The sequence below is a fragment of the Crocuta crocuta genome, unplaced genomic scaffold (assembly GCF_008692635.1).
Source record: "Crocuta crocuta isolate KB4526 unplaced genomic scaffold, BGI_CrCroc_1.0 scaffold39, whole genome shotgun sequence".
Classification (NCBI taxonomy): Eukaryota; Metazoa; Chordata; class Mammalia; order Carnivora; family Hyaenidae; genus Crocuta; species Crocuta crocuta.
The window spans coordinates 4,395,455-4,418,027 of NW_027533334.1; the positions used below are offsets into that span (position 1 = coordinate 4,395,455).

At 37.4% G+C, this 22,573-nt stretch overlaps 1 protein-coding gene across 1 annotated transcript in view; it reads left to right on the forward strand.

The window, feature by feature from the left end:
• Positions 1 to 22,573, forward strand: part of UBR5 (ubiquitin protein ligase E3 component n-recognin 5) — a 117,850-nt gene that overhangs the window by 85,337 nt on the left and 9,940 nt on the right. Inside the window, exons 39-57 of the mRNA XM_077748225.1 lie at positions 574 to 685; positions 1,844 to 1,975; positions 2,482 to 2,739; positions 3,551 to 3,819; positions 3,990 to 4,201; positions 7,028 to 7,258; positions 7,733 to 7,806; positions 8,989 to 9,161; positions 9,461 to 9,574; positions 10,373 to 10,593; positions 11,815 to 11,935; positions 12,024 to 12,122; positions 14,380 to 14,623; positions 15,926 to 16,037; positions 16,570 to 16,714; positions 17,974 to 18,104; positions 19,831 to 19,891; positions 22,029 to 22,204; positions 22,435 to 22,519. Coding sequence (XP_077604351.1) covers positions 574 to 685; positions 1,844 to 1,975; positions 2,482 to 2,739; positions 3,551 to 3,819; positions 3,990 to 4,201; positions 7,028 to 7,258; positions 7,733 to 7,806; positions 8,989 to 9,161; positions 9,461 to 9,574; positions 10,373 to 10,593; positions 11,815 to 11,935; positions 12,024 to 12,122; positions 14,380 to 14,623; positions 15,926 to 16,037; positions 16,570 to 16,714; positions 17,974 to 18,104; positions 19,831 to 19,891; positions 22,029 to 22,204; positions 22,435 to 22,519 — 2,970 coding nt within the window. The remainder of the gene's footprint in view (positions 1 to 573; positions 686 to 1,843; positions 1,976 to 2,481; positions 2,740 to 3,550; positions 3,820 to 3,989; positions 4,202 to 7,027; positions 7,259 to 7,732; positions 7,807 to 8,988; positions 9,162 to 9,460; positions 9,575 to 10,372; positions 10,594 to 11,814; positions 11,936 to 12,023; positions 12,123 to 14,379; positions 14,624 to 15,925; positions 16,038 to 16,569; positions 16,715 to 17,973; positions 18,105 to 19,830; positions 19,892 to 22,028; positions 22,205 to 22,434; positions 22,520 to 22,573) is intronic.

Sequence of the window (22,573 nt, forward strand, 5' to 3'; positions counted from 1 at the left end):
TGACAGGGTTTTATCTGGTAGGGAAGAAGTTTTATTAATAGTAGTTTACTACCATTATGTGTTTTTGCTTTTAGCTTTTAGAGTTTTGTTATATGTTCTCATTCGTGGTTATACATGTTATAAATACTTGAAATCCTTGATTTAGTGGATAATACAAAATTGGAAACATAAGCTTGCTTTTACTTAGGGTTAATAGAAAGATATCCTCAATGTTAAAAAAATGCTTTAGTAATTTTGTGCAATGTATTTGAAGGTGAACGGATCCTGCATATTCATTAGGTAAATTTTATTACTGTGGAAGTTTAAAAAAACACATACTTCCCACCTGGTTGTTAAACTGTTAATTTTAAGGTTCTGCATATGGACAAAAATCATGAACTTTAGGATATCTGACATAATTTTTGATAGCAAGTTGTCACTAACAAATGATTTTCAAACTCCTGAGTGTTAATATTCTCTGTAATTAGTTAGGGATCTTTGTATTTTAGCTTATGAATTGCTGTGGAGGAACCCTAGTAGGGATGTGGGTGTATTATATACTTTGATTGTCTACAAATAAGATTCTGGATTTAGGTTGAGGTGGTGGAGGGTGTGGCTGGAGAAGAGGATCATCATGATGAACAGGAAGAACATGGGGAAGAAAATGCTGAGGCAGAGGGACAACACGATGAGCATGATGAAGACGGTATGCAGGTTATTTGAGAAATCATTCAATATGAGTACGTTGGGTACCTTTAAGGATATTAATACAGAGAAAAGCCCCATTTGACAATAATGTTCAACATGTTTTTTCAGCCTAGGGATGCTGTAGCATCTGTTCCAAAATTTTAGGAAGCATATGTATGCTCGTATATATTGATATGTATAAAAGTGTATCCTTTTTCTTAAAAAATGTTTTTTAATGCTTCTTTTTGAGAGAGAGAGAGAGAGAGCGCGCGCGTGCGCGCAAGCTTGAGCAGGGGAGAGGCAGTGATAGATGGAGGCAAAGAAACGGAAGCAGGCTCCAGGCTCTGGCTGGCAGCACAGAGCCGGACATGGGGCTCAAACTCACCAGCCACGAGATCATGATCTGAGCTGAAGTTGGATGCTTAACGATCTGAGCCACCCAGGCACCCCTGACTTTCTCTTTTCTTAAAAAGCATTTTAGAAGTTAAAATAGTCATCATCACTTTAGGAAACATTTGCAAATTAGAGAAAAGGAAAACAAATGACCCACAATCCCACGTGGACCTAACAGTTTGCATTTTTACTTTCAGCCTTCCCCTGTGCTTCCTCATTCCTTTGCATATCTTTTAGATATTGTATGTGTAACTTTTTGTGCCTTTTTTTCCTCCACTGATGACTCATTTTGGCCTTTTTCCTACCATCATAACCATTCTTACAGTAGCCAATGGATAGACATTTTGGGGATCATCTTTATTGAGGTATAACTGACCTACAATAAACCACACATTTAAAATTTGTTTTGATGTGTATATACCATGAAGTTCTAGATAGACCTTTATAGCATTCTTCCCCTTGTGGAATCCCAATATGTAAAACATGAAAATGGAGCAGTGGTCCCAGCCCAGAGTTTTGCCCACTGGTAGAAGTTCTCCTGCCCAACCCTTTTTACCTAAGGCTGTACAGAACAGATTTTGAATTGTTGTGTAATAGTCTACAGAGGACCATAAATTTGCCAGTCATTTTTCTCCTTCTGAGCAGGCAATTCTGCTTCCTGTAGTAATAATCACTTTTCCCTGCTCCACCCCCCTCATAACTTAGGATATTTTGGCTTATGAGACTCTGTTCCACAGTGGGTTTTTATTTTTTTCCCTCCTTCTTATTTAAATATATTTCCTAGGGAGTGACATGGAGCTGGACTTGTTAGCAGCAGCTGAAACAGAAAGTGACAGTGAAAGTAACCATAGCAACCAAGATAATGCTAGTGGGCGTAGAAGTGTTGTCACAGCAGCAACCGCTGGCTCTGAAGCAGGTATGTTACCTCATCCTTATCTGGCTTTCTTGCTTATACTAAGGCCATGTTTATGTTTAATATGAAATGGCTAAACTATACTCCTTACGATTTGTACAAGGGGTGGCTAAGCCTTTTTATAACTTTATCCTTTTCCCCTTATTTTATTTTAGAGAGAAAGTGCATGAGCTGGGGAAGGGGGCAGAGAGAAGGAGGTGGGGGAAAGAGAGAGAGAGAGAGAAATTATCTTAAGCAGGCTCCATGCCCAGTGTGGAGCCCAACACGAGGCTCAATCCCACGACCCTGGGATCATAACCTGAGCCAAAATCAAAAGTTGGATGCTCAACCAACTGAGCCATGCAGGCACCCCAGTAATTAAACTATTTTAATGATGGTCTTTGTGGACTACTGACTATAGCCTGGCATTCTGTTTAATGTATGTATATTTTCCTGTAAGAGGGTGTACACTGTAGTTTTATATATCAACAAAGTGACGTTGATTTTGGTTTTAAAAATAAAAAATTTAGGTGCGAGCAGTGTTCCTGCCTTCTTTTCTGAAGATGATTCACAATCAAATGACTCAAGTGATTCTGATAGCAGCAGTAGTCAGAGTGATGACATAGAACAGGAGACCTTTATGCTCGATGAGCCATTAGAGAGAACCACGAATAGCTCCCATGCCAATGGTGCTGCCCAAGCCCCCCGGTCCATGCAGTGGGCTGTCCGCAACACGCAGCATCAGCGGGCAGCCAGCACAGCCCCTTCCAGCACATCCACACCAGCAGGCAAGTCTGAAAACTTGGTATTCTTCTTCTTCTTCTTCTTTTTTTTTTAAAATTTTTTAATGTTTATTCATTTTTGAGAGAGAGACAGAATGTGAGCAGGGGAGGGTCAGAGAGAGAGGAAGACACAGAACCCGAAGCAGGTTCCAGGCTCTGAGCTGCCAGCACAGAGCCCAGTGCGGGGCTCGAACCCACAAGCCGTGAGATCATGACCTGAGCTGAAGTTGGATGCTTAAATGACTGAGCCACCCAGGTTCCTCTGAAAACTTGGTATTCTTAAAAGGACTTAAATAGGTTTTTAAAATTATGTGTGTTCACCTAGACAAGTAGCTTCATAATCGTTCTTCATTGTTTTTGCTGTGTTCAAATATGTTTTTGCAATTACATATCCTTATATCAAGGTTTCTCCGTCTCTGTACCATTGCTACTTTGGGCTGAATAATTCTTTGTGATTGTGCATTGTAGGATGTTTAGTAGAAGCATCCTTGACTTCTGTGCACCAGATGCCAGTAGCAATCTTTCCCCCAACTCCCCCCACCTGTTGTGACAACCAAAACTGTCTATGACATTGCCAGATTGTCCCGTCTTTGGGCGGGGGCAGTAGCAAAACTGCATCTGGTTTAGAACATTCTAGTAATTCTTGTCCCTCTCACCATTGACCTTCCTTAAGCTGGTGTGATTTAAGACCCAAGCTTTTTGCTCAGTGACCACAGTTGCCATTGCGATTGATTTTAGCTTATTTAAATGTATACAGTGCTAGAGAAACACAATTAGCATCTGACAGCTTATTGTGGTTGTCCTTTTTTCTCTGTAGCAAGTTCAGCGGGATTGATTTATATTGATCCTTCAAATTTACGCCGGAGTGGTACCATCAGCACGAGTGCTGCTGCTGCAGCTGCTGCTTTGGAAGCTAGCAATGCCAGCAGCTACTTGACGTCTGCGAGCAGTTTAGCCAGGGCTTACAGCATTGTTATCAGACAAATCTCGGACTTGATGGGCCTTATTCCTAAGTATAATCACCTAGTGTACTCACAGATTCCAGCAGCTGTGAAATTGACTTACCAAGATGCAGTAAACTTACAGGTATGAAAACATTGACAAGTTACTCTAAATAAAGTTTGGGATGTCAGTTTTGAGAATTCCACTGTAATGGGAGCTAATGTTACAGATATTTAAATGTATATAGAATACTACTATATATCAAATGTAACTTTATTTGGATAGTTTTAACTATTTCAGTTTGGTCTTCATAGAACTATGTAGAAGAAAAGCTTATTCCCACTTGGAACTGGATGGTCAGTATTATGGATTCTACTGAAGCTCAATTACGTTATGGTTCTGCATTAGCATCTGCTGGTGATCCGGGACACCCAAATCATCCTCTTCACGCTTCTCAGAATTCAGCTCGAAGAGAGAGGATGACTGCACGAGAGGAGGCTAGTTTACGAACCCTTGAAGGCAGACGGTATGAAATTCTTCCTATGTGCTTATATGTTAGAGCCCTTATATCCCAGAGAGTTAGAGCTTTTTGGTTGCTGTTACATTAGACCTCACTTTGTTTTGAAGAGGGGGAAGTGTATTCTTTTTAAATTGTTGTGTAGTTGAAGCAGAGTAAGTTAGTTATAATCCAAGCTGTTTTTTTTTTTTTTTTCAAAATTCATATTTTAGGAATCTGATACTTTTCATTTTTGAAGTAGTTGATATACACCCTTGTTTCATTATCCTCCAAGCTTCCCCCTCCACCCCCCACCCCTTGAGAGGCATGTATTTATAGGAAGACTTATTCTGGCCATGATTGAGTATGAATGTATTTTGTTTTCGGGAGGAGGAAAGAATGTGTGGTTACCAAAGTTGCTCTTTGGTTTCCTTGAATCAGGCTTCTTTTTCTATATCCCCAAGTCTGTTGAACTGTATTTAAAGTAAATTTCTTTATGTATTTATGGTCTTATTTCTTTCAGTTATAAAATGGTCTTTTTCAGGAGTAGGAATTAGCCCAGAATTTGAACACTAGAGCAGTGGGGCTTGTGCCACTACTGCAGTAGAGCAGTGCCATATAGTCAAAGTACCCTGTATCTGAGGTCAGAGTCCTAGGATTTGGTTCTAGCTTTGGCTCAGGCAAAATAACTTTGCTGCTTTGAGAGGTTTGTAACAGGGGAAAGACAAGGGCCTAGGAGACTGCTCAGGAACCTTAACAAAATTATGGTTGGACTGACCACTGAAAGGTCATAGATTTATTTAAGTAGGACAAGTGAAGCCAGAAAGGAGAGAGAGAAGCACTGAAATCATATAACAGAATTGGGGGCCTTGTTGAGGGGTGGAGCAGGAGGAGGCAGAATTTACAGCTAGACTTTGATTCTGAATAACTAATAGGAAAAATTATAAGAAAATTCTAGAGCAGTAGAATGGACATACGTGGCTTTTGAAAATACTGAGGAGCTGGGAGAGGAGTTGATGGAAATGTCTAGAATGCAAAATTGAATGCTTGGCAGAGAGATCTGGACTACTTGGGAGGCCTCTGCTTTCTTTTCCTAGGAAGCCTGCTCCACAAAAAGGCACAAGTGTTGTCTTTGTAAGCCCAGCCTGAATAACAGAGCTCTGATAATAGATCTAGATTAGTGACAGGGTTCTTCTCCCTTTAGCTCACTGTGCCTCTCACTCTAATATAATAGCCTTATTGAGATATAATTTACATACAGTTCCATACTTCTCAATATATTCAGAGCTACACAGTCATCATCACAATTAATTATGGAATATTTTTATCATCTCCACAAAAATACCTATTAATAGTCACTTCCCATTTTCACATACCTTCCCACTCTAAGCGACCACCGATCTACTCTGGGTTTCTATAAATTGCCTATTTTGGACATTTCATATAGATGGAATCATACAATATGTGGTATTCTGTGCCTAGTTTGTTTTACCTAGCATAACGGTTTTAAGGTTCATCATGTTTAGCATTATCAGTCAATACATTACTTTCTAGTAATATTTCATTGTATGGATGTGCCACATTTTTGTCTGTTCATAAGTTGGGCTTTTCATCCTTTTTGCTCTTGTGAATAATGTGTATAGGTTTTTGTATAGGTATGTTCTCAGTTATGTTGGATTATATACCTAGTTGTGGAATTGCTAGATCATATGGTAATTCTGTTAAACTTTTGGGCAACTGCCAGACTTTTCCAGAGCTGCTGCATCATTTTACATGCCCAGTAGCAGTGTGCGAGGCCACTAATTTCTCTAAATCCCTGCTAGCACTTGTTACTAGCTGGATTTATTTATTTATTTATTTTTTAATTGTAGCCATCCTAGTGGGTGTGAAGTGGTATCTCATTGTGATTTTGATTTGCATTTCCCTAATGGCTAAATGATGTGCACCATTTCATGGGCTTATCGGTCATTTGTATATCTTTTTTGAAGAAATGTCTATTTAGATTCTTTGCCCATTTTTTAATTGGCTTGTCTTTTTGTTAATTGAGTTGTGTGAGTTACTTACATTTTCTGGATTCTTAAGTTCCTATCGCATACATGACTTGCAGAAATTTTGTCCTTTTCTGTGTCTTTTCATTTTCTTGATGGTGTCCTTTGAAGTACATAAGGTTTTAATTTTGATAAAGTCTGGTGCTATCTGTGTTTTTTTTTTTTTGCTTTTGTTTCGGTATCATGTTAGACAATGGTTCTCAAAGTTGTGATCCCCAGAACAGCATCAATATCACCTAGGAGCGTGTTAGATCTGGAGGCCTCCCCCAGCCCTACTGAAACTATGGAGGTGGGGCCAAAACAATCCGTCTTAACAAGGCCTCTACGAGATTTTAGTAAGACGTTGAGGTTCAGGGAAGGAGTTCCTTGTCCATTTCCAAAGGACACTATATATTCCTGTACAAAATATACAGGGCAGTAAATCAACCACAATGTCTTTATCTCTAAAGCAGAGTCACAGGGTTAATGAGTTGGATATCCTCAGTTCCTAATTTTGCATATTTATGATAGTGGTAAGTTTTACATTTGTGTTTTTTTGTTTGTTTGTTTTTTTTACATTTTCTTTCTTTTTTTTTAAATGCATTTATTTTTTTATTTTGAGAGACAGAGACAGAGCAAGCGAGGGAGGGGCAGAGAGACAGGGACACACAATCTGAAGCAGGCTCCAAGCTCTGAGCTGTCTGCACAGAGCCCGACGTGGGGCTCAAACCCACAGATTGTGAGATCATGACCTGAGCCGAAGTCGGATGCTTAACCAACAGAGCCACCCAGGCGCCCCAAAGAGTTTCATTTCTTTTTACTCCTACAGACGTGCCACACTGCTTAGCGCCCGTCAAGGAATGATGTCTGCCCGAGGGGACTTCCTAAATTATGCACTGTCCTTAATGCGGTCTCATAATGATGAGCATTCGGATGTTCTTCCAGTTTTGGATGTTTGCTCACTGAAGCATGTGGCATATGTTTTTCAAGCCCTTATATATTGGATTAAAGCAATGAATCAGCAGACAACATTGGATACACCTCAACTGGAACGCAAAAGGTATCCATACTTGCCATGAGATTGGTTTAGGAAATACCTGTTTGCTCAATGTAGTCTTAGTATATTGTCTGATTTTTGGAGTGATAAGAAGAGTGTGACTAAAGAGAAAATAGCGTAGGAATGTTTCATTTGGGAAAGTGGGTTTGAGTCTATTCAACCTTTCTCCATAGCTGCTTCTCACTTAAAACAGGAAACCTAAGAATTTTTAGTTCAGCTTTATGCCTAAGATAGTTTGTCATGTTTTCTATTAGAGTCTAACTACTCAGTATTTCTCAATGTGAGTATCCTTTTGCTTCTCTTGAGCCTCTTTTTTAATTGTAATACATTTGGCTGGTCTACCGTTCGCAGAGTCTAAAACTTGACCACAGTTTTTGAAATTGGCTAGATACTGACCTTTTCAGTGCTTTTTTGCTTATAGTTCCTATCACCTTTACTCCATACTTCATGTCAAATGACTCACTTGTCTTTTTAAAGGACGCGAGAACTCTTGGAACTGGGTATTGATAATGAAGATTCAGAACATGAAAATGATGATGACACCAATCAAAGTTAGTGTACAGAAAATCTGCTAATCTACTTCAAGAAATGGCTGCCTCAGTATTTCCCCTTCAAGCTTTTTAACTTCATTATTTTCTGTCTGGGTGGGAATTTCTCTTTTCTTCTATATGTCCCATTTCTTGCATTTTCTGTCCATTTTTCCTCTTATACCCTTGCATTATTTGCTTCATAAATAAGGATGAATTAAACAAATGTAATGAACTTGTTAACAGTCAGTATTTTTTCTGGTTTTGTACCTTTTGCATTTTAGTTGTATGTTTACCTTTATTCTTAAGTGTGTAAGTACTACATTTTTAAAAGTCTTAGCAGAACCTTTATGGATATGGGTGCAAAATATATTTAGTCAAAATGAGAGATACCAGTTATAACTCCCAAATATGAAAACCCTTAATGGTTAATGCAGTAAAAAGAAAATATTCCAAACTCAAGAAATTTTGGGATCTTCTACAGTCTCTTTGTAGTTTTTAGCTATTCTTTCAAATGGATTGTAAAAAATTTGTCCTTTTGCCTATTTCTTATTATCGAGTAGTACTTTTATTCAGCCCACAGAGAGACAACTGACATAACTGCTGTTGTTTGAAAACCCAGCCATAGCTCACTATTTTCACAGCATATACTATAAGCTAACTGTCCAAAGTTTTAGTACATTAAGGGAGATGGTGTTCTTAGGCCGACTTTGCTGTGGAGATGAATGAGATGCCCAGACATTTTTATCTTGTAGAGAAAGCAGAACTTACAAGTAGGCAAATGCTCAACTCTCAGCTCCTGACCATCTCCTCTATTTAGAATCCTCAGTGAGCCGCATCCTGAGTATGCTTAGGAATCTAGCTGTATTCAGGTCTGAATCTCTAGAGAGAGAGAGAGAGACAGAGAAAGATAGGGGAAATATCTGTACCGTAGAAAGTGAAACAATATTTGTATTCCTTATAAAAAGTTTTATTGTTGTGTTGTAAGACACCTAATAGAATTTACCACTGTAACCATTTTAAACTGCTAATATTTTCAGTTGTCACCTAAAATACTATCAAAATTTTGGACTGCTGTTTTTGAGTGGCATTAAAATTTTGTAAAGAGGGAACAGGAATTTCAGATTGAGGAGATTAAGATTCTTTAACTCTTCCCCAATAACTAATTTTTTCTAAAAATCAAACACTTTATCTCTCTATGTTTAGGTGCTACTTTGAATGATAAGGACGATGACTCTCTTCCTGCAGAAACTGGTCAAAACCATCCATTTTTCCGACGCTCAGACTCCATGACGTTCCTTGGATGTATACCCCCAAACCCATTTGAAGTGCCTCTGGCTGAAGCCATCCCTTTGGCTGATCAGCCACATCTGTTGCAGGTGATTTAAACAAACTAGTCGTGTAAGATTTCTTTTTAAGTACTGTTTTTTTTTTCTTAAATGTTTATTTTTGAGAGAGAGAGTGTGAGTGGGGGGAGGGGCAGAGAGAGGGAGACACAGAATCTGAAGCAGGCTCCAGGCTCTGAGCTGTCAGCACAGAGCCTGATGCGGAGCTCGAACCCACCAACTGTGAAATTGTGACCTGAGCCACCGACTGAGCCACCCAGGCACCCCTAAGTACTTTTTTTTTTTTTTTTTAAGTGTTCAGTGTAACTAGAATATTTCTGTTAAAATTCCAGCCAAACGCTAGAAAGGAGGATCTTTTTGGCCGTCCAAGTCAAGGTCTTTATTCTTCATCTGCCAGTAGTGGGAAATGCTTTATGGAGGTTACAGTGGATAGAAATTGCCTTGAGGTAAGATAGTAAAAATCTCCACAATATCATATTTGTGAATGAGAACTTATCCCAGTATCTAGAGTTCTGGAAACGCATTAATCCAGAAAACTATGTTGCCTCAACTAATGTAAGTATTAGAAATCCTTGCCTTATGACAATTTCATATAATTTTATAATTCCATCAGTGTCAACTTGCCTGCCTTGATACTAACTTGTTTTGTGTCAGGTGACTTCTGTAAACTGGGAGTCATTTTGTGTTTTGCCTTTTTCACAGAGCTGAATAATAGTAATGCTGCTGAAAATTAAAATCTTTAAATGTATATATAATGGGAATATGTTTTTATACATGAGCATACATAGTATTGACTTGACACTTTTTGACTGTAGAATGTGAATAAATAAGGTAATATTAATAATGACTTATTGAATAATTCTGTCTACTAGGCATGGTCTCAATCTTTATAACCATGTTGGGTAGAAAACATATTTATCCTGATTTTATGGGTAAAAAAATTGAGGATTGCAGAGGTTACATACATTTCTTGTGGGAATGTCTGTTGTTATACAACTAGTTAAGTGGCAGATCTGGTTTTTAGATAGAAGTTCAGGCTGTGTGGTGAATGCACTGAAACTGCACTGGGTAGTTTCACTGGTGGTCAGTCAAGGGAATTGGAAAAAAAAAAACCATGCTGCATCTTTGTAGTTGAAACACCCAGTAATTTCCATGTGATTTCTGTAGAATATTAGTAAGTTGAAAAGGAAATCTAGTTAGGTGTTTTTTTTTAATGTGTAACTTTTAAATGTAAAAATTCATAGGTTCTTCCAACTAAAATGTCTTATGCTGCCAACTTGAAAAATGTAATGAACATGCAAAATCGACAAAAAAAGGAAGGGGAAGAACAGAATATGGTGCCAGAAGAAGCTGAAAGTTCAAAACCAGGGCCATCTGCTCATGATCTTGCTGCACAACTGAAAAGCAGTTTACTAGCAGAAATAGGACTGACTGAAAGTGAAGGGCCACCTCTTACGTCTTTCAGGTATTTGCTAAGTAGAGATAATTCTTCTGTTTTTACTTTACTTTATGGATATTATAATTCTTGTAAGAATTTTTATTTAGGAATTTTATAATTTCATTTGTATGTAAATAATAGAATTAACTGTTATCTTATTTTTGTTTTTCTAGTTTATAATCAGATATTTAAACTTGAGATTTTCTGGATTTTTTGGGTGACTTTAGTTATTGATTGGCATTCTGATTTTTTTCCTCACCTTCATTGAGGAAATTCTAAGATTGTGTTTCTTAATGTTTAGCACTGAGTTAAAGTATATGTCCGTGTCAGATTGCCCATTGAGTTTCTGCTTTATGCTATTTTTTGGTTATAGACTCTGAGATCATTATTTTTGTTGATGAGGAGTTAACTGGGTTTAAGAAGCTATATACATTTTATATATACAGTCTAACAATCATAAAAGGCAAGGAAGAATTGTGGCCTGGGGTGGCCAAGTTTTTCAGAGGCAATATGGCTTGTGCTGAGATGTGTAGAATATGTAAAAGCAAATAGACTGAAGGAGAGAAGAATTAGAGGTAAGGAGACAAGTTAAAAAGAAAGCGGTTACTAGGTTCTGTCTAGTGGTAAAAGGGGGCTTTTACCTTTGGGGTAAAATACAATATTGCCTTTGGGATGAATTAGGAAATTATGGAGGGGATAAGAAACTCATGAAGGACTTAATCGCTCTGGAGAAATAGGGGAAAGAAAAATTAAAATTTGTTTCAAGTTTGTGCAATAGGGAAATTGATGGTACTACTGAAAGAAATCAAGAGGCAGCGTCATTGAAGTGAAGAAGCCATCCTCGGTTTTCCCATGTTGAGTTGGAGTTACATGTTACAGACATGGGTGTATTCAGCACAGTGGAAATTCTGGACTGTTGTGAAAGTTTGAACTAGAGAGGGATTTGGGAATCCTCTAAGTGTAGATGGACACTGAACTTTAAGGGGGGGAAGAGGTAAAATTGAAGATGAAGAGAGGCAGCTGAGAGATGTATCCTTCTGTGAAGTACAGAAGGAATAATGGAGTAAAAATGAGAAGTTTTGTGAGGAATGAGTAGTTTTTAAAAAGATTCTGTTAGAGAGGATGTGGGCCAAAGTGCCTAAGACTTCATAATGTGAAAAAACCAACCAAATTACCGTCATTGACCAAAAACCAGGAGCTTTTTACAGTTGGCTAAATTCCTTCCTTCTTCTCTTAAACCTCTTGCAGGCCACAGTGCAGCTTCATGGGAATGGTTATTTCCCACGATATGCTGTTAGGACGCTGGCGCCTTTCTTTGGAACTATTCGGCAGGGTGTTCATGGAAGATGTTGGAGCAGAACCTGGATCAGTATGTGTTTTGAGCACTTTTAGTTCTCTTCTGCGTGAAAAGAACATATGTCAGAGAATAATTCTGTCATGCATTTTTTTTTTTAAAGATCCTAACCGAATTGGGTGGTTTTGAGGTAAAAGAATCAAAATTCCGTAGAGAAATGGAAAAACTGAGAAACCAGCAGTCAAGAGATTTATCACTAGAGGTAAAGGTATTTAGATTTTCTAATACTATACATACAGTATGCCACTTAATGAAATTTGAAAACTGTTCTAACAATCATGTTTCATGTTTAGAGATATATGTTGTGTAATTAAAAATGTAAATAAATGATAATCACCAAATTTAGAGTAATGTAATTGGTTTCCTAACATCTCATGATGATCAATGAATTTTTCAAGTTTTCGGTTTTTGTTTTTTTTAAAACATTTTTGATGTCCTTCATTCCATTAAGATTATTATTTTCCACTGATGCTCAGATGGTCTCTGGATAGTGGGAGTCCTGAGTCCTTTTTCGCTCCTCAGTCCTTTTCACAGGACTCCCAATAATCTTTGATAACTTCCTTCCTTTTTGGTACGTCTCATCTTGTGTATTTCCTGTCTCAGATCTTAGACCAGCCATTTCTTCAAGAAGCCCTGGCTCCTTTTGGTAGTAAAAAAGGTACTTTGAGACTATACTGTGGGCTGTAGGGTTGCTCACTGCCTACTAAGTTGTTCGTAGTTTCTGGGTCTTTTCATTGGCTAGAGCTAGGGAATTCTCCCTTAAAAAATTATAAGTACATACTGATATTTCCAGTTCAAATTCAAGATTTAGGATCACAAGGTTGTTTTGTTTATTTCCACCTCTTAGTCTTTATCTCCTTTGTTCTGAACTGAATATCCTACTTACCATCAACACTAATAAAATTACTCATTTGCTTTTATCCTACGGCATATACATAGTCTTAGAATCACGCCATCTACACTACCACCCCAAAATAATTATCAAAAAGAGCTTAAGGGCTTTTTTTTTTTCTTTTTCGAGCATATCCAAGTAGAGATGTAGTCCATTTGCTTTGTTTTAAAGTCATTTGAAATAACTTTTCTTTGTGTGATTTTGCTACTAATGTCCATATAACCAGGGTCTTTGTTTCATTTTGCTTTTAGTTTTTAGGGATTGCTTTCTGTTTTTTGGTTTTGTTTTGTAATTAATGTAAGATATCTACCATAGTGCAAGATCAGCTTTACAGAAGAAGGTATATTTAGGGAAATCTAGTTTCCATTTCTGTCTCTTTTACCATGCCCCTCCTCTTCCTTTCAGAGGTGTGTGTGTGATGTTATTTTCCTCCCTCTTAAAAAAAAAAAATAGTCGTGTGTGTGTAATTCATTACCCACCTCTGTCCCCTACTCCCGACTCTGAGCGTGCTATACATTTTACTACATCTTGCATTTCCCAGTTAACAGTACATCCTGGGGGTAAAGCCATCACTGTATAGAGCAATGTTCTGTTCTGTTTCTTTTACAGCTGCTTTGTCTTAGTACTGCATTTCATGGTTGTGTCATGTGGGGTTTTTGTTTGTTTTTAAGCCAGTCTCCTATTGATAGACATTTGGGCTTTTTTCTCATCTTTTGCTGTTACAAATAGTAGTGTGATGATAGCTTTATGTGTGTTTTTCTTTTTTGGCAGGCGTGTCTTTGAGGTAGATTCTTGGACACAGAACTTAGACGTGGGTTAAAGGGCATATGCATATATAATTTTGGAAATTTGGAAAATACTTCTGCCTGATGGTTACATATTTTTGCATTTGCAACATTAATATGAGAATGCCTGATCCTCTATAATGCTGCCAGTAGTTGTCAAAGTTTTAGATTTTTGCCCATCCAATATGTGCATCTTAATGTAGTTTTAATTTGCATTTTTCTTAAGAGCAAGCTAAACATCGTTTCATGTATCTAAGGATATTATTTTCTCTATGAACTGTTTGATACATTTTGCCCATTTTCTATTGTTTTTCTCAATTATTTATAAGCACATCATCTTACAGTGATATGTGTACTATTCATGAATACCTGTCCATAATAGAAGGCACCAGTTGTTTTCCAGCTTATCATTTTTCTTATACTTTGTGCTTTTCTGTCACCAAAGGAATAGCCCATGTTTTCTAGTATTTGCTGTTTCTTTAAACAACACATACTTTTCACTTGGAATTGATCCTGGTATATTTCAAAATTGAACAGATTGCTGTTTTCCAATGGGCTTATTTAGGAAATATTAGAATTGACTTAAATTCCATTATCCTTACTTAATGCAGGACATTCTTGTATGCTTTAGAATGTATGGAATGTATAAGCTTCCAAAAATCCAGATTACTTTGTAGTTAAATTGTCAACAGAAAGCTAAAATTACATTTTCAGATTTTACATAGGAAAATTCCAAGGTGGTTTCTAACATTGAACTTTATTCCTGTTTGGTGTTTTAATAGGTTGATCGCGATCGAGATCTTCTTATTCAGCAGACCATGAGGCAGCTTAACAATCACTTTGGTCGAAGATGTGCTACTACACCAATGGCTGTACACAGAGTAAAAGTCACATTTAAGGATGAGCCAGGAGAGGGCAGTGGTGTAGCACGAAGTTTTTATACAGCCATTGCACAAGCTTTTTTGTCAAATGAAAAACTGCCAAATTTAGATTGTATCCAAAATGCCAACAAAGGCACTCATACAAGTAAGTATTCTACAGATAACAAATGTCATAAAAATTATTTGGATAGACGGACTTGGTGAAGGGTTTTAAGAGGGAAAAAATTCTTATTTGATCAAAACAATTACAATCACAGTTAAGTGTATTTTAACTGGGAGAACTTTACTGCACACTTCATTTTTATGTAATTATGTTCTAGATTAGTGATTTAATCTTACCTAAACTATAAATGTGTATGACGGTACTAGTGAATCATGTTTGGGGAGTGGGAAGTTGTAAGTTCTGTGTTAACAGAAAAATTCATTGAGCACATTACATTATTTTCCATCACCCCTGTGTATTTAATTAGTACAGATACTTAAGAAAATCCTATTCTCTAGAGCAGTGCTATTCGAAGTACAATTTGCAGAGTTGTTACTGGTCCCTAATGAAAGACGGAGCTTGCAACCANTTAACATCCTGGTGTAAGCTCTACCACTTTGAGGACCAGCACTTTGGAATTAGGATTCTTACCTAATTTTCAAATTTTAAAAAATCTGTGAAAATTACAAATGCCTTAAGTAGGTTATAATTGGGGATTCATATAAACAAGGGGCAGAAGATTGTCACTTCATAGGTGGATAATTCAGGGAGAGGACATCACTAATAAAATCCTGCATGTCACCGAGGCTGTAGTGCTAATATACCAGGTTTTGGAAAGTGCCACCATAGACTAGGCTCAGTGAGCTCTAGGAAGGATTGAGGATGAAAAGATGGAGAGAGACTGCAGCCTTTCGTCATTAGTTTTACCACTTGACTTTCTGTAGTCCTATAATAAAAAAGAAATCAGCAAATGTGAATGAGGGAGCTTGGGAAGTCGTAACATTTTCAGAAATAGCTCTCCTGCACACTCTTTACGAAACCATACTCTGGCTTATGCTTAAGGTTTTGAAAATAATAATAGCTGGATGTTTTGGGTGGCCTATATATAATGCTTAATGCCCCAAACTGAAAATAAATAGAAAAGAGATCTGACTCTAATCACGTAAGAAATTTCAGCATTATTTATGGTAAAACTAACAGCCCTAGTTGCTAAAAAATCATTTCACAACTGTGACATAATTCATTATATACATACTGAGTGAACATCTATTATGAGCCAGGTAGATTCTATATAATTACCCCCAGCCTTCAAAACCATACGGAGAATGAGTGGAAGGCATAAGGGAGATAATTTTCACCTGTCATGTTCTTAAGTTTGTCTCATGTCCTCACATTAACTTTAAAAGTTAAAATAGTTGCATTCACATTTATCTAAACAAAGTGTGTTTTTATATCTTCTTCCAGGTTTAATGCAGAGACTAAGGAACAGAGGAGAGAGGGATCGGGAAAGGGAGAGAGAAAGGGAAATGAGGAGGAGTAGTGGCTTGCGAGCAGGTTCTCGGAGAGATCGAGATAGGTAAGATAATTTTGTATCTTTTATTGAATACCACCTTAGGGAATGAAATTATAGGTAGTCCTGTAATGAGAGGATCTCAGTTATGGACTATGTTTTAGAAAAAGTTTTAGTGTTTGGGTATATGTATAGTCACTGTACTGTTACCATTCTTTCCTAAATTTGTCTTAAAATTTTAATCGTGGCAATTGTGTTATATTTAAACCTCTTAATTTTTCTCCTGTTAAGATGGGTGGCATTTTACTTTGGACTAAAATATCTAGGAAACGTGGGTGGATTCTTAATATCTGGTATTTTATAGTCCTACTCCATTGGAATCAAACAACTATGTATTAGATTTTTAGATTTATAGAATTTTAAGTATTAGTATCTAGAAAACCTTTATTTCCCAATGACCATCTATTAGGCATTCTACCACCTTGATAACTAGAGAGAGCTGCCTGTATGCTTTGGTTTTCCATCTTTATTACTGGCTGTGCTGAAGTTATTTTGCAGACAGGGGAGATGAAATATAATAGCTTTGTTCTTCTTTCAGAGACTTTAGAAGACAGCTTTCCATTGATACTAGACCCTTCAGACCAGCCTCTGAAGGGAATCCTAGTGATGATCCTGATCCTCTGCCAGCACATCGTCAGGCACTTGGAGAGAGACTTTATCCCCGAGTACAAGCAATGCAACCAGTACGTACGATGCACTTAGCCCCCCATAACTGGCTGTGCCATTTCTGCGTTTGAATTTATTTTTGAGAGAGACAGAGCATGAGCAGGGGAGAAGCAGAGAAAAGGGAGGGAGACAAAGAATCCAAAGCAGACTCCAGGCTGAGCTCAAACTCATAAACCACAAGGTCATGATCTGAGCCACAGTCAGATGCTTAACCTACTAAGCCACTCAGGTGTCTCCATTTTTGTTTTTGGATTAAAGTTGGTATTTATTTATTTCTGAGAGAGAGAGAGAGAGAGCATGAGCAGGGGAGGGTCAGAGAGAGAGGGAGGTACAGAATCTGAAACAGGCTGCAGGCTCTGAACTAGCTGTCAGCACAGAGCCCAACACGGGCCTCAAACCCACAAACTGTGAGATCATGACCTGAGCTGAAGTTGGACGCTTAACCGACTAAGCCACCCAGGTAACCCAAAATTTGGTATTTTAAAAGGTTGTTAGCTGTCGGCAAGCCATGGGGTTGAGGACTGTAGTAAACAAAAAGGAACCTTAGGGAAAGCCACAAAATGGGCTGCAGGGTAGCTTGAGATTTGTTTTTTCTACCTATGTTAAGTTGTCCTTTTACCTGATAAGTTCCTTGTGTGCTAAAGAATTATCCATGCATTAAATTTGTACCCTTATTTGTACAAATTGTTACTTTTTGAAGCAGACTTTTTAATCTGTTAAGTTGTAGATAAAACATACTGCAAAGACTGTACTTTATTTACTGCTGTTATCTATTGCTAGGAGATTTTTATACTGAATGTTCTGTCAGGTTTCTTTCATATAATATGAAACATAAACTAATGGTTTTTTGTCTTTTACATAACTTACATTTCTTTCAGTAAATCCTTAGCCTTAAATTTTATAGGCCATCTTTCATCTTCCTCCTTCACTTCTTCCCTCCCTTTCTTTTCTTCTACCCTACATGAAAGAAATGTTTCTGGCTCTCTGTAGTAGGAAAAAATGGAAATCAAGTATTTGTAGGTTTACTTATGGACATTAAACATCTTAAAAGGCTCGTCATAAAAATTTTAAACTAATAAGACTACCAAAGTTCTCTTTAATTAAGCTTCCTGTTTAATAAAATAACTTAGGGGTTCAGAAATGTTTTGTCACCTAAGATTTCTTAAGTTTTCTTCCTTCCTCCCTCTCTCCCCTCCTTTTTTTCCATAAAAGATTGTTGATTTAGACAGGAGGTTTCAGAGAGTAGGGGCAAGTAACATTTGCTCATTGTTTGCAGGCATTCGCAAGTAAAATCACTGGCATGCTGTTGGAATTATCCCCAGCCCAACTGCTCCTCCTCCTAGCAAGTGAAGATTCTCTGAGAGCAAGAGTGGATGAAGCCATGGAACTCATTATAGCACATGGACGGTAATGTATATAATTGGGAAGGCATTTCAGTTTGAACATCAACTACTTTATTTTTAGGATGTAGTGCCACCATATCTTAAAATTTATACTATAAAGTACATGACATTAAATGTTTTTTTTTTTTTTTTTTAAGAGATGGCTTAAAATTCCTGAGTGTGACAGTTGAGTTTCATATGTATTAGGTAGAATTTTAGCAATGACTTAGGTTCTGAAAATCTTTTATACCTGAAATTTAGAAATTACTTATAAGAAGTACACCCCCAATTCTCTACCAGAATACCTCTGATGGCAGAGGCCAGATACTTTAAGGAATTGGTGTGTAGTCCCTGAGTTCTTGCCATAAGCATGAAATTTCTTTCAGAGCTTCTGATTTATCTTACATGGATTTTTTAAGCTTTTGCTTTCTGTTGTGTAATATACTTGTTTTACAATAAAACTTAGAAATAGTAACAGTTAAATAATTCTTTTCCCAAGGTAACAAGTAAAGGTGACATCAGGAAGATATGCAAACTTATTCGGTGCCTTCCATCCTGGTGCAACTTTAATATCTAGTTGGAGGCTTTGAAATGTTAATTACTTTATTGTTACTTTTTTAATGTTTATTTTTTGAAAGACAGATCGAACATGGGGGTGCAGAGAGAGCAGGAGACAGAATCTGAAGCAGGCTCCAGGCTGAGCTCTCAGCAGAGAGCCCAGTACAGAACTAAAACTCACTAACCATGTGAGCTTATGACCTGAGCCATCTGAGCCGAAGTCAGACCCTTAATAACCACTTGACCCACCCAGGAACCCCCAAAGTGTTATTTTAAATGCAGATTTCTTTGTTCCTAGTGATTATTTTGCATGAGGAACTTGGACTGGATGTAGTCCTAGAAATGGATAAGTGGATAGATAGGCTAAACACTGGAACTTAACAGACATCTATCTGTTTCATAGCCTTTGAATGGTCCAAGTGAAAAGACCATTGCTTGAAGTTTATTTTCTTTGCTGTTAATTACTTTTTTTCTTACCTGGGTTTTTATGTACTGTTTCTTCATTCCTTTTCCCAGTCTCTGGAGGTAATCAGCACCCATTATAGGAAAGGTTTTGAGGAGTGTGCATTTTGATAAAAAGATTTTAATAAATGGGTCACCTGGGTGTGGCTTAGTTGGTTAAGCATCTGACTCTTAACTTTGGGCAGAGCCTGCTTGGGATTCTCTGCCCTTCCCCGGCTCATGTGTGCTCTAAATCAATAATAGATTTTATAAAAATCTTTTTTAAACATCTGTAAGAGTTTATTAGTAGTGTTTTCTATTGAATACTGACTGCTTTCAGCTGACTTTATAAAGTGAATAGTGAATTTATTAGTATTCTAGAATAATTAAACACACTAAAGAATTTGATTCCTATTGTGATTGCTTTCTGAATATTTTCTGTTCTCTTACATTGCTCCATGTGAGCCTAATCTTCAGTCCCCCTGTGAAGACTGCATTTATTTTGTCTCAAATCAGGTAGCCTTTATCTCGTTATCTTGAATCACACTTGTAGCACCTAATTTTATTTATGTATATAATGACTTTTCTGTTCCTATATTTGCACTAAGACTAGTAAGTATCCTAGGCATTTATTTCAAAATTTTAAATGTGTTTATAAATTCTTACAAATTGGAATGCATGTTTCTCTACACTAAATCCTAGAAGTTTCAGTTATCTGGAATTTGAAAGGGGTTTTTTTGGTTTGTTTTTAGGGAAAATGGAGCTGATAGTATCCTGGATCTTGGATTATTAGACTCCTCAGAAAAGGTACAGGTAAGTGATGTTTTGTACATATGCTAATAATAAGCACTTGGAACTCCGGTTTAAGCACAACCTGAATTAAGCTTGAATTTAGAGATGTCATGAATTTCTTAGGGCTTATTTCTTAAGGAAGAATTGAGTGCCAAAGATGCAGAGACAAGGAGACGTGGAGGAGCCGCAACGAAGGCTTTTTTTTAGCGCATGATGTATTTCATTCTTAAGCTACCTGAGAACTTCATTGCCACCCAAGGTGGAGCAAAAGCTTTATAATCGTATCTCTACCACTGATTACAACTAAAAACTTAAAAGGAACTGCCTGAGGATTCTGGAAAGCACACAGATTATAGCGGAAAGTCAAAACTTGAAAACACAGCTGGTAGGGTATTGTTTCAGGCAGTAAAGCTGATCCCTTTTACTCCCATCTTAGTTGGAAGATAGAAAAGGCTTTGAGAACTCAACTGTGTGGTATAAACCATTGTCTAGGACCCAAACAGTATAATAAAAGGCTTTGAAAATTTGTTACCAGAATCATTCCACACAGATGGGGAAACTTTCAATCTGAATCTACCCAGGTTGACTGCCTACTAAAACCCCCAAATCTCAACATTTTCCCTATCATTTTAACAAGACCCAGAGTTTCACAATTTAATATTTAAAAGGCCCAGGAGACACTCCAAAATACTTTCCTTTACTAGGAAAGACTGATCAGTTCTCCTGGGAAAAGAACCAATAGAGGCCAACTTCAAGATGACCTACTTGGATTGGAATTAACCAAAGATTTTATCTCATATTCTATGAGATAAATACTAATGAACTGAAAGAGGGTCACAGCAGAGATACAGAAAACTTTAAAAGAGAACCAAGGGAAAAGTTCAGAATTAGAAATACAGTGTCTAAAAGAAAAAACAACAACAACAACAACAAAAAACACCAGATAGGTCAGTAGCAGAATGAAGATGATAGGAAAGTGTCAGTCAACTTGAAGATAGAAATATCTACTCTGAAGAACAGAGAGAAGATTCTGAACAAAAGAACAATTTTGGGGATCTTGGGACCATATCAAAAGATCAAATATCCATGTCATTGGAGTACCCAGAAGAGAGAGTGCTACAGGAAAATATGTGAAGAAATAATGACTGAAAACTTTGCAAATCTGGTACAGGACATAGATTTATGAATTCAAGGTACTCAGTGAACCCTAAATAGGATAAAGTGAAAGAAAACTATGTACATATTATCATTGAACTGCTGTAAAACTAAGCAGCCAAAAAGTAGTGCCTTATGCAAAGAGAAACAGTAATTTGAAAGACCGTAGATTTCTTATCGGAAATGATATAGGCCAGAGGACAATAATGGTTCATTGTTCTCAGAGTGCTTTAAGAACTGTCCATCCAGGGGCGCCTGGATTCGGCTCAGGTGATCTCACGGCTTGTGGATTTGGGCCCTGTGTCGGGCTTTGTGCTGACAGCTAGCTTAGAGCCTGAAGCCTGTTTCAGGTTCTGTGTCTTCCTCTCTCTCTGACCCTCCCCTGCTCGCTCGCGCTCTTTCTCAGAAGTAAATAAAACATTAAAAAACAATTGTCAATCCAGGGAGCCTGGGTGGCTTATTGTGTCTGACTTAGTTTTAGCTCAGGTCATGATCTCATAGTTTGCGGGTGCGAACCCCACGTTGGGCTCTGTGCTGACAGCCAGCTCAGAGCCTGGACCCTGTTTCAGATTCTGTCTGTCTGTCTGTCTCTCTCTGGCCCTCCCCTGTTCATGCTGTCTCTCTCAGAAATAAATAAAACATTAAAAAAATTTTAAAAGCTTATTTACAGGGGCATGCCTGGGTGGGTCATTTGGTTGGGTGTCCAACTAGATTTCAGTTCAGGTCATGATCTTGCAGTTCAGTTGGTGAGATTGAGCTCACCACTGATACGAGGGCTATGCACTGATAGCATGGAGCCTGCTTCGTATTCTCTCTCCCTCTCTCTGGGTCCCTCTTCCACGCACATGCACTCTTTCAATTAATTTTTTAAAAAATATTTACATTTAAATATAAATGTTGCTTCACCTGACTGACTTCACTTTGAGTGATTTTGGAGAACCTGTTCATATAATTCATTTTAAAAATCAGGTTTAGGACTTAATCTCTGATATTCTATTATTAGGAAAACCGAAAGCGTCATGGCTCTAGTCGAAGTGTTGTAGATATGGATTTAGATGATACAGATGATGGTGATGATAATGCCCCTTTGTTTTACCAACCTGGAAAAAGAGGATTTTATACTCCACGGCCTGGCAAAAACACAGAAGCAAGGTTGAATTGTTTCAGAAACATTGGCAGGTAAAATAACTCTAATCTTATATTTGAGTTTTTATAAAATTTCAGTTCAAGACTTTTCTAAAACATAGCAGTTTTTAAAATGTGTACATGCTCTATTTCATACTGATTAGAAATGAGGCTGTAGAAAATTTCTCAAAATACTGTATGTATATTATGTATGTATGTGTGGGGTTATATATGTTCTAGAATTATTTTCAAATTTAAATATATTTCCCTGTTTTTATTTTTAGGATTCTTGGACTATGTCTGTTACAGAATGAACTATGTCCTATTACATTGAATAGACATGTAATTAAAGTGTTGCTTGGTAGGAAAGTAAGTGAATTTAATGAACCTAACTGCTTTTACAATTGCAAAAATTTCCTTTTA